This window comes from Arvicola amphibius, chromosome 11 (assembly GCF_903992535.2).
Source record: "Arvicola amphibius chromosome 11, mArvAmp1.2, whole genome shotgun sequence".
NCBI lineage: Eukaryota > Metazoa > Chordata > Mammalia > Rodentia > Cricetidae > Arvicola > Arvicola amphibius.
The window spans coordinates 15739702-15752575 of NC_052057.2; the positions used below are offsets into that span (position 1 = coordinate 15739702).

The window sequence follows — 12874 nt, forward strand, 5'->3', positions numbered from 1 at the left end:
ATAACTGTAGCCTGGGGACAGTCTCCGTGAGAACCAGGCAGGGGAACAAAACCTCTGGCAGGAAGTGCCAGTGTTCCTGGCCCAAAGAACCAGAGAAAAACGTTCTGAGCAACTTAGCTGCTGGGAAGTGAAGGGCTAAGCCTGGATTGCTTGGGAGAGAGAGTCCCTAAACAAACTCGGCTAGTCTCTGGTCTTCAAGCGCCAAGGGCAGGTCCGACACAGCCCAGGAGGGGATAAACAACTGAGGTGAAGTGGCGCCGCTGCCCTACAGACAATCTGCAGTGTGACACCGACCCAGTTACTTGCCCATGCAGTCACACCGCCCCTGCCATTAGATTTGTCGACTTGACACAAGCTGGGGTCATCTGTCCTGAGTTCCTGCGCCGACTTCCCTTTATAACGGACTGTATAGAGCGAACTCAAATAAACCCCTTTCCTCCACAAGTCATTCTCGGCTATGGTGTTTATCACAGCAGTGGAAAGCAAACGAGGACACTGCTTGAGATCAGACCGTGAAACAAGAAGACGTGCATAGTGACAACATAATGCTACCAGGCCATTTCCTGCCTGCCGGATAAAAAGAAATCCACACACGGCATCACCACAGTGCTGGGGAAACCAGGACGCTAACAGTTACGCGTCAATAGGAGCAGAAGTTCCGAGAACAGGGCGTCCAGCTAAAGATTCACGAACCAGTCATCGAGACAGTCAAAGTTCACTGTAGCCCAGACTGTTGATAAAGTGTAAGCATGCTACAAAGGTCCATAAATTAGGGGGCACATTCTGTACAACCATTTTAGACACACAGGGATCCCCTCTCCACGTCTATGGCTTTGCTTTCTGAAGTCCGTTACCCTACGACAGTTAAAAAATAATAAGCTGAATGTTCCAGAACTAATTAGTTTTCAACTGCACACAATTCTGATTACTGTTAAGAAACCTGTTGTCCCACCCCATCCCACCAAGAGCACTCGTCACTTTGTCCTGTGTGGTCACACGATTGATTCTACCCATCTTCAGCTCTTGGTCCCGCTCAGGTGTCAGGTCCACTACGGCATTGATCACAGTGGCCGCTTGCAAGCAATCTTTTTACCTAGCAGCCTGGGACCACATCACAATGTCAGCACGCTGCATCAGGTAGGCCTTGGAAGTATCTCAGAAGATAGTGAACACAGTACAACAGGCTGGGAAACGTAGCTCATTCCTATAACTTTCACTATATTATAACTCTATTTTTTCATTATTTATATTCCCTTGTGCCTAATATATAAACTAAGCTTTATATATTTTAAAATTTATGGGTGCACAGGTGTGGTGGTTTGAATGAAAATGGCCTCCATAGGCGCAGGTGCCTGAATACCTGGCCCTTAGTTGGTGGAATTGTTTGGGAGGAATTGGAAGGTACAGTCTTAGTGCCTTGCCAGTGTGCTCCTTCTCTGCTTCTTGTTTATGGCTCAAGATGTGAGTTCTCAGTTGTCCCTGCTGCCATGCCTTTGTTCTCTCAGCAAGGACTCCAACCCTCTGAAAATGGAAGCCAAACGCTTTCTTTCATAACTTGCCTTGGTCATGGTGCTTTATTAGCACAATATAAGACAGTAAGGAAGAACAGGAAAAACTGTATGTGTGTCCATGTGTGCACGTGTGCACATGTGTGTGTAGGATTTAATACTAACTACGGTGTTTTAGGACTGCGTCTTCTGTTTTGTTTCTTGAGACAGGGTCCTGGAGCTCATGTAAACCAGACTGGGCTGGAGCTCACAGGGATCCACGGACCTCTACCTCCAAGTGTGTGGTTAAGAGAATACTGCTACCATACCTCACCAGGCACGGGGTCCTGCAGCATAGCCCTTGTGGCTAAGGGGTGGGCAACTACTATATTAACTACTAATTGATACATTCCAAGGTATTTTAAAGGAATCTGTTCCTTTTCCTGCATTCATGAAAACAAAGACAATCTTCAGGAAATCTACAAGCACACTGAACGAAGCAAGTTTCTACACGAGCCTCATTCTCATTCCTGGGCATTCTTGGCAGGGGCTGCAAATAATTTTGTCGGCTATTTCTTCAATTAGTGTAAACCCATGCCAAGGGTGTGTGTTCATATTTAATAAGAAAGGGGTAATTTTCATGGCTACATGTTTAATTTGTCAACTCATAATAGTTTATTTTTCATAATAGTTAATTTTTCTTTTAAGGATGTATTTCTGAATATACTTAGTGGATAGCAATTATACTAACTCTGATGTCTTCTGTTTGCTAATTTGAATTTCTTAAGGTGTTAAAGGTTTACTGCCTGAACTCTTAATCACTTTGAGGGGTGGGATGAGGCTTGGGATAGTTTTTGTTGTGTTCATACTTAGCCTTACAATTCTCTGTCATTATTGGAGTGAGGAGAAGGCGCAGAGTTTGCTACCTGCTGTGGGGTATGGGTTTTGTCTTCGCTGTGGCTCTCAGATTCTGGTTCCTACATGCAATGCTAGTGTGGCTGACTGGAGGCTTTTGATGATGGGCCGTCTGGCTTAAAGTGTTCCTCCTCAAATAACCTACATCAGAAAATGCAGGGAATGTGACCTCCCCAAACTATAGGCCAAAACGGATGCTGGCAAATGGGAGTACCTAGAGCAGTTTCCACAAACCCCCCAGACTAGGTCTCATGGCCTTGACTTCCTAACGGGCTCTGAAAAGGAGCCTGCCTACTACTACCACTGCCCGTTTACATGTGGCTTTTCTCTTGTTCATGCCTCCACAGCCAACCCTCACAATGTCCTTTCTCTCTATCAGTTTTCAGAAGTTCCTGAAGAATTCTCATTGATGGCAGTCATTCTTGTAGTCTTACTACTTGTCTTTATGTTGATAAGCATATATATATATATATATATATATAACATATATATATCTTGATATATGTGCATATAGTTAATATTTATTTGAAGGTAATGCAAATATATTTCATATTTTCATATGCATATTATAAAAATAATATCTAGGATCTCAAGTTTTTTACCACTGTGCATTAGCCTCAGCCCTTTTTCTGTTTTTCATTTTGAGACACAGTCTTGCCAAATTGTTCAGGCTGGTCTTAAATTCACTCTGTAGCCCACTGTTGTATAGCAATTTCCTTTCAGACAACACATTCCATCTTGGAGGGAAGTTCTTAAGATACAGGATACTCTAAAAGGAAGTAAAACATTCCATTTGAAGGAAAACTAATTAAGCTCAGGAATTAAACAACTTAAAAGCCCCAGGAAGTCCCTAAAACTAACCAGATTCACTTGCACCTTCCCTCCCCAGGTGTATATAAACCATGATGATGGAGAGGCACTCTCAGACAAGCTGAGCTACTTGTAACAGGCAGATCAGCTTTGATGGCTATTCTTAGTTGCCAACTTGACCATATCTGGAACTAACTAAAATTCAAAAATGGAGGGTACACTACAGCCTGAAAGTCATTCTAATAAATTCCCTTTACACACACACACACACACACACACACACACACACACATATTAATTCTGTAAGTTCTGTTACTCTAAGGAACCGTAACTAGTACTACCTCAGCTCCTGGAAGAGGCAGAGACCAACTACGCTGCCTAAAAGAGGCTTGGATAACTAAACTCGGAAAAGGTGGTCTCCAACCTGCTGAGCTGCTTGCAGGCTAAGCAGTGGACTCTAGGTGTCTGGCTCTTGTGAGCTGTCACTCATGCTGAGGTAGGTTTTTGGTGATGCAGCTGCTATTGAGTCATTTCTACTCCTAAAAGTAACCTCAAGCAACTCATTTCATCAAGTGGACGTTGATGGCAACCTCTCTTTGGTTTGTAGTAAGTTCCCTATCTGGAGTGAGAAGATGTTTGTTCATGGCTCTCCAGGAAGGCCCAGGCAGGACTGCAACTTGTGATCTTCCTGCCTTGGTTTCCTGTGCAGCTAGGATTACAGGCCTGCACCACCAGGTCTAGCTATAGAGCTTTCTTGGCTTTCATTATTTTGGTGTGGTCCTTCCTTACCTACGCAGATACTATGACAAAGATGGAATTTGTAGAAAGTTTTCAAACTGACTTTCGGAGCAGGATAAAGCCCTGCCGCTCAGCAAACACTGCCGCTTTCCTTGTGACATTCCCTGCAGCTTTCTTCCACGTCTCAGATCTCAGTTCTCACCCATCATGATACAGACTGCCAGGCCAAGGCTCATTTTGGCAGTCCAGTTCCTCTTGCCAGGAATTCATTTAACAGAGAGGATGTAATGGGCTCCAGACAGCAGAGAGGGGGAGAGGGCTGTTTGGTGGATTGGGAGTTTTTTTCTACAGGATCTTTTACCACTAGATAGCCTCATTTGGACACAGTATTCAGAGCTACAGCCATGTTCTAGGCACAGGGAACCAGAATCTAGTTGAAGTCAATGCTGAAGGCAACAAGAAGGAGACAGAAGTGGTTGTTTGAATGAAAATGGCCCCCACTGGCTCCTAGGGAATGGAACTATTGGGAAGTTTAGCCTTGCTAGAGGAAGTGTGTCACTGGGGCTGGGTTTTGGGGTTTCAGAAGCCAAGTCAGGCCTCTCTCCTCTTCTCTCTCTCTCTCTCTCTCTCTCTCTCTCTCTCTCTCTCTCTCTCTCTCTCTCTCTCTCCTCTCTCCCCTGCCTGTGGATCTGGATGTAGAACTCTCAGCTCCTTCTCTATCACAATGTCTGCCTGCACACTGCTACGCTTCCTACCTTGACAATAATGGACTACACCTCTGAACTGTAAGCACCACCAGCACCAATTAGATGCTTTCCTTTATAAGAGCTGCTGTGGTCATGGTGTCTCTTCACAGCAATAAAACCCTAACTAAGACACAAGAGCACCAACCCCTGATAATATCTCTGAGCCTCTGGATCAGGTAAAGCAGTCATTACCTCACTTCAGTGACTGTCACCAAAGCCTCCTAACTGATAAAAATAAAATAAAATAAAAATCAATTGTAATGCATGATGATGCTCAGGACATGGCTCAGCTCATGGAGCACTGGTTTAACACGCATGAAGCCCTGGGCTCCATCCCCATCACCATATAAAACTGAGCATGCCTGTAATCCCACTTAGAGATGGAAGCCAGAGGATCAGAAGTTCAAGGTCATTCTTTGTCACCTAGCAAGGTCCCCGGCTTGGTCTGCGTCTCAAAAACACGCAAAAAGAACATAACAATGTTGATAAACTACAGAAGATATTTTCTTAATAACCTTATGTGGGAAAAACTAGCCAATTCTATCCATTTATGAACTGCTTCTCATTTCCACGTTAGAACACAAAAAAGAACTTACATCCAACTATTTTTAAAAAGCACAGTCTTATTCTTTATTTTTGTTTTACTTAATTTGTAGTGTTAAGGATCAAGCTCAAGGCCTCCCATGTGTAAGGCAAGTTCTCTACTATCTAACTACACCCTAAAACAATTTAAACAACAAAAGAATTACATTAAATTGAATAAATAAAGGTCACTCCTATTCCCAGCACCCACCAAAACCAGAATTAGAAATTTAAAGGAAGATTCTACAGCATTTTCTAATTTCTAAAAGCCCAAAGAGGTTTCAGTATGTATAGAAAACCTCTGATTTATTAATCAATTTTTTTAAAAAAAATTAGGCCCATTTATTTTATGTGTATGAGAGTTTTACATGTATGTATGCATGCATGCCACTTGTGTGTCTAGTGTCCTTCAGAGGTCAGGCGAGGGTGCCGGATCACCTGGACTGAAATTAAGATGGTCTCGAGGTGTCCTGTGGGCACTGAGAACTGAACCCTGGCCCTTTGCAAGAGCAATAACTGCTGAGTCAATTCTGCGCATCAGATTTTTGAGTAAATTATTTTGACTTCAAATTCATCATCGGTCAAAACACAACTTTAGTTCTAATCTATTAAAAAGTAGTATCTGCAGGGACCTGCTGACCTCTAAGCACAGTGAGGCTTGCTGGGCTTTGATCCCAAGTGCTCCCCACCCCCACCCCATTTACTCCAAAGCAGGAAACAGATGGAAGAGGCCCAGGTGTGCATAGGGTAAGGCTGCTGACACGAGGGACTGTTTTCCGTGGCTCTTTTCTAAGCCACATTCTCAAAAAGTGGGTGCTGGCTCTGATCTTTCCCTGAAGCAGGTCTCCTGTGGGTGGGGAGCCGCACTTCTGTAAGACGGTAAAGTTGCACTGTATTTCTGCAACCATGCAGCAACTCCCTAAGATGCCATCAGTGTGATGATTGCCATGAGGTGGCTCACTTCCTCCTCCGCTCTGCTCTGCCTTGACTCCAACCACATCTCAGAACTCAGGTTACAGATAGGATAAATTACAACTGATAAGATAACACAGGGCTTGAGTTAATGGTAAATGGAATGGCTCTTCTATATGCAAAGGATTCTGTGCAAAATTACTCTGGAGAAAGATCTTAGTTTGCGTAGTCAACAATAAGCTTTACTCTTCTTCTTCCATTTGACATCTCTTACTTTTCCAAGAATCTACCTATAAGCTAAATTTTGGCATGTTCACAAATTCTCTCTTATCTTGGCCAGGTGCTAATACTATTTTCCTACTCCTGACCTGTGACTTCTTCACTGTTCAACTTTTTAAAAAAGATTTTATTTTAAGTTGTGTGTGTGTGTGTGTGTGTGTGTGTGTGTGTGTGTATCTGTCCAGATGAGTACAGGGACCCATAGAGGCCAGAGGAGTTGGATCCCCTGGAGCTGGAGTTACAGGATGTTCTAAGCTGTCCGACATGAGTGCTGGGAGCCAAACTGGGGTCCTCTGAAAGAGCAGTATCTTTCCAGTATCCAGTATCCACCCCATACTCCCCCCTCCACTTCTTGAGCTCCAGGAAGTGAACGTCGGGCCAGTGAGATGGCTCAGAGGTAAAGGCACAGGTCCTAAGCCTGAAGATCTGAGTTCAATCCCTGGCTCTGACATACACGACAGAAGGAGGGAACTGACTGACTCTTGTAAGCTGTTCTCTGACTTCTATATATGTGCCACGGCATGCAAGTGCACACACACACACACACACACACACACACACGCGCGCGCGCACACACACACGCATGCACACACATACAGAATAACAACAACAATAATGATAATACCAAAAGAAGCAAATATCATATAGTAGTTGTGTTCTGTGTTCTGATGAGGCTGCTTTTTCCACAGGACTGTCATGAGGACACGGTCCTTCTGGTATAGACAGAGTGAACAAGGAGTTCTTAGTTTGCAATTGTCATCTTGTCTCTTTTTCATGTTTCTTATTTCCCAGAACTTACTTCCCATAGAAAAACATCAAGAACTCCCTGTTCTCTGGTTCCTTTACCCCAGCATCCTACACAGGCAGCCACACCTCTGGGCTTACTGTTATATTAGCTTCTGTTTTTCTAAAACAAAACCCTTGCTACAAATAATCTAACTATACACTAATTTGATTGGACATTTCTGGACTTTGTTCAATATTTGATTAAACACATTGTTCTTAGGAACAGCCATGGTCAACAAAAACATTTGGTCACTAAGCATCCTAAATATTTATATTTATTTGCCTGAACCTTGTGAATACACGAACTGAAACCAGAGCTCCTAGATCACACACCAAGAAGTAAAATGACATACTTTATTTTCAAAGATCATGTGCCTTCTATTTTAGCATTATAATTATAGATATACCTTGTTTATGTACAAAGTAGTCTTTCAAATTCCTGAAAGAAATGAATTTTTAAAACAAATACTGCTCTGGGCACTTTTTATATGTGTTTGATACATCTCTCTTCCTCTTTCTTCCTCTCTCTTTCATCTCTCCCCCACCTCTGTATGCTGCATACCTCTGGTGTGTATGGGCATGCGTGTGTCATGGTGCACATGTGGAGGTCCTTGTCTTCCACCGTGTATGAGATGGGGACTCTGCTGTTGTGCCTTTGTCTTTGCTCATGCCACGCTGGCAATGGCCTCCAGAGGTTCTCCTGCCTCTGGCTCTGCTCTCATCACAGAAAAACTGAGGCACTAAACAGGTGCTGCGTGTCTCACTTTAAATGGGCTCTGGGTATTCAAAACACAGGATTTCACACACTGAGTGCTTGATCCACTGAGCCATTTCCCCACCTTTGAATATTTTATAAGGTCATTTTCTTATCATTTGTTTTCCAATATTTCTTCTCTATTTTCATAAAACATAGTCCACATTTCAAAGGCACTCTGTTTTGAATTTAAAATTAGATATTTTAAGAAATAACAATTCAGGAAATTTAAATATTATAGGCACTAAAGGAATGAATATAAGGAAAAAATGAGATAATTACTTTATCTGAACATCAAGACAAATCACTGATATGTAGCTAGATGGCTTCTATACTTCTCTACTCAAGAGGTCAAGAAACAACTCATTAGCTCTTTATAGAAGGACAAAAACACTTTACTGAGATAAAATGGTGACAGATCCTTCAGTATTTAGTCTAAGTCACAAAAGAGCCAAGAGAAGCCACAGCCAACCATCACCTACACAACTGAACCACTGCCCAGAGACGACACACTGGGGTCTTTCCAAAGCCCTTGTTTTGTGACACATCAGTGGGCAACCCCCTCTTCAGTTGCTGAGTATTGCACCTTACATGAGCATCTCTTTAGAGTTGTCCAGCTCCATCACTGTCTTCTGAAGTCTCAACCCAAGGGCCTCTACTTGACACTGTAAGTCTGAAACGACACAGAACGCTCATTAGTATACCAGCGTCTGGGTGTCTCCACAAACTAAACCAGCTCTGCTGGAGCTTCCCTTAGCGTCCAAAGCACAACACAGAGAACTTTGCCTGTATGGTTCTATGCAACATGGTCATGGTCCACACAACACCCCACATGCCTCATGTCTTGGCCCTTTCTCCCCTCACCATCATGATATTTTACCAACACCTAACTGGCTAACCTTTCTACTGTTTTCAAATGAAACTGGTGTTGCTGGAACATCCCACACATTTCTGATCATGGCTTACTTAAAATGTTTGGCTGTCTGAGCTCCTGCTTCTGTTCCCAAACTGACTGAGTCTTCTGGGTTGAAAAGAAACAGACAAATCATCTGCCAGGCTCATGGTTGGGAGTTTGTTAACTCTGAGTAGCATCTAAAAGGTGTTTAACAACTTTAAAGGACAAGAGAATATTTTGGAAAACTGGCTTCCACAGAGTCTTCATCTAAGAAATTTAGGAAGTATTTGAAAAGGATTATTCAATAATATCCCTATATCAAGAATATATTAGTTTTTCCTCTATCCTTAGTACCTAAATGTGGGAATGTAGGTAATACAACTATACATTTACACTTAAAATTTGAATAGATATTATCCAAAGTTTTTTTCCCATGTACCGTGTCTATTTGTAGACTTGATAGCAGTAGCCAAAATATAACTTCTTTCTAGTCATATATGCAGATCAGAGTTGAGATTTTTTCATCCAATCTTATAAGTGAAGAGTGCCATCTTATTTTTATTTTAATTTACATCACTTTGGTTATTAAACTTAAAGATGCACACACTGAAAGTATTCCTACTCCTTGTAATTTCTGTTGTATTACAATGCCTCATGTCTTTCTTCCATTTTACTACTTGTTACTTTCTCATCTTTATTCTAGATTTAAGAGTTTTATTCAAGATTTAATTTAAGAATTAAAGTTTTCTATGGATATATAACAGAAGCCATGCCGGGTGGTGATGGCGCACGCCTTTAATCCCAGCACTCGGGAGGCAGAGGCAGGCGGATCTCTGTGAGTTCGAGACCAGCCTGGTCTACAAGAGCTAGTTCCAGGACAGGCTCTAAAGCTGCAGAGAAACCCTGTCTCGAAAAACCAAAAAAAAAAAAAAAAAAAAAAAAAAAAAAAAGAAGCCATATGTAATGTGTACAGTCTTGGCTTGTCTGAGTCCTGCCACTAGGCTTCTGTGAGCTGTGACAGCCTGCGGGAACTCAACTCTCTGGGAATCACTGAAGGTATGAAGGAGACCACACAGCATGGACTAGCCAATTTATACAGAAAAAGACACTCAAAATAAGGGAGTTGTAAAATTTTTATGTTCTAGCCACCTTAGGTATTTTAATTTTCTGCATTTAATAGTAAACTTGGAATTTTTTATGCAGCACCATAAGAAACACATGCATCAAATATCTATGAGATCTTCAACATGCCTTATTATTTTTCTTTCTTTATTTCTTTCTCTTTCTTTCTTTCTTTCTCTCTCTCTCTCACTTTCTCTCTTTCTTTCTTTTTACAATTAACTAGTTTCTCAAATCATAAGCAAATTCATTCTAAACAAATGTTCTCATAAGAATTTTCCAGGCACTTATATATTTAATTTATATTAAAATCTGTGTATTCCAGTGTTTTCAGATACATTATTTTTAATTATTTTAAAGAACAAATAAGATTTTATGTCTATCATGTACAGCATATTTTGAGATATGTATACATTACAGAATGAGTGAGTCAAGCTCATTACCATATGTACGACACTAATACTTATTTTTTGAGGTGTGAACACTTTAAATTTACTCTTCATTTTTTAAGAATGTTATTGACTAACAATGACCATGCCGTACTGCACCACCGGTCTAAGTGAAATGTTCATGTACTTTGACCAAAATCTCCTCATGTGCATTATTTAAATCTATCCCTTCAAACTGCCAGACAGGTTGCCTCGTTTCAGATAAAGAGGAAGAGAGAGAGAGAGAGAGAGAGAGAGAGAGAGAGAGAGAGAGAGAGAGAGAGAGAGAGAGAGACTCTCTGGTCCGTTGTCCCATTCCTGCAATCAGAATATCAAGTCTGCTGAGGGGAAGACTCCTCAAAACAAGTTTCAATTACGGACTTACTAAGGATATTTTCAGGGTACACTTTTCTCCATTAATGGAAGAGAAAATAACATGAAATATGCTTTTTAGTATATTTCAAAAGCCAAAGACCTTAGCTAGACTGGTCTGTGCCATGCCATGGTGTTAGTCAGCTGCAGCAGGCTTCAGACACGCGGGCTGCAGGCTCTCACTCCTCCTCTAAGAATGAAGAGGGGGGAGCTGAGTGGGAACTGTGTCCCAGTGCTGAGCACGGGGGCTTTCTCTGCCTTACTTCATGCGTGGTCATAGTTACCAGAAGGAAAAGTAGGTATTTTGATTTTTGCAAGTGGAAAGTGTAAACATGAAAGCAATTAGCTTATTAAAGTTTACTCAGCAGCTGTGAAGTGCTCCCGTGACTCCCACTGAATTCTGCCTGGCTTAAGGCTTTCTTGCTCACACTGACTCTTGAAACATAAAAGCTACAAGTGAATAGTATATTTGCTAAGGAAATGTGGTGAGTACTGTCTTAGACCCACTATAGTCTCTGAATTTCTAAAGAGATATACTTTAAACATTGTTTCACGAATGAAAGATAGACAGACAGGGTGTCCTTGTGACCATTTTATGGAACTGACAACACTGGGGACAAGTTTGCTTTCTTGTTGAATGCTCCTTGTACTTCTGACGGGCTGGAATCATAAACTAGATTAAGTATGGATCTGAGCCCAAGTGATAAATTTTATTATTTCTAAGTGGGGCTACAGTTAAAACTGATTAGCTTTAAAATAAACCCTCCAAGAACTGTTACTTTGTATGTAAATTTTATATAATTAATTCCCAATTGCCCAAGAATTAATAAAATAGTAGATGTTAATAATAGCCACGAAAACAAGCTCACTTTGTTAACATTAAAGAGTATTCTAAGGCTCACACTTGAATATACAGATGCATCGGAGTTCCACAGTTTCCCGGGTTCCAACAAAAACAAACCACGCCACCTGACCCTGTGCTGGGCTAATGACAACACTCTTGTACTACCAGGGCTGTTCTCTCTGCCACGCCTCTCTTCTCACTTTCAAAATAAACACAGGTTAGCCTTTGGTTCACACTGTAGAGGCAGCGCAGGAAACACTACCCCAGTGACTGTCATGTGTCTTATGACAGCTCTGGATAGCGGTAAAGTAAATAAATGTTTTGCCTTGTAAAATAAGAACCCATGAAGGTGTCTCACCCAGTAAACAGAAACAAAAAATATGAGCAGTGCTAACCAAGAAAGCATTTTATTTAAGGAGAAAAGACATCACCTAGAGCTGAGAAAACACAATTCATTACAAATAACTCACAACATAAAAAGCCCCCCCCCCCGGTGTGTTACTGGGAGTTGGTTTACATATTTTCATGGCTGCTTTTCATTTCTGAGCAGTATTTTTTAGTAATCAGGAAGTACTAAGGATTATTTTAAAAAAATAAAAAATCAAAAGCATGGGCTGTATCTCTGTGGTTCTGAATGATGTGTAAGCATCACACAGGCTTATTAAAGGTTCTGGTAGACTAGCAGGGTCCTTTGTTTTCAGAAGCAGAATGCCCAGTTCTTGTCCTTAATAAAGAAAGGGACATAGTCAGGATAAGCAGCAGAGAGTCTAAGCCACCTGCACAAAACAGCTCCTTCAGTTTCTGAGGCAAGGAGCTCTTAAAGAAGTGTATTGTTCTGTGCCGTCCTTCTCTATAGTCAAATAAATTCAACTCCAATTTTCTGTCATTCAGCATGACATTGGATTATGAGGCAAGAGGCCCTGAATGACGACGGAGAGAAAGGAAGCATTGGCTTTAAACACCATGCAGATGTAAGGCGGAACCCATGGAAACAATCCAAACTTTACAACAGCACATTCTACTGTGATGTGACTGCGTTCTCTGCAGATATTAAATAAGAAGCAAATGATTTTAAATGAACAAAACCAAAAAGAGCTCTTAGCCTCTCTTCATACGAAGCAGCTGCTTGCTGGATAGCATTACACAGACACCAGATTTGCAGTAATTAGTGATTCGAAAGAATTCCGCGATTCTGAAAGGCTTTGAG

At 41.5% G+C, this 12874-nt stretch overlaps 1 protein-coding gene across 1 annotated transcript in view; it reads right to left on the bottom strand.

The window, feature by feature from the left end:
• The window catches only part of Lekr1 (leucine, glutamate and lysine rich 1), a 150058-nt gene that overhangs the window by 47405 nt on the left and 89779 nt on the right, over positions 1 to 12874 (bottom strand). Inside the window, exon 7 of the mRNA XM_038348134.1 lies at positions 8601 to 8682. Within this exon, the coding sequence (XP_038204062.1) occupies positions 8601 to 8682 (82 nt within the window). The remainder of the gene's footprint in view (positions 1 to 8600; positions 8683 to 12874) is intronic.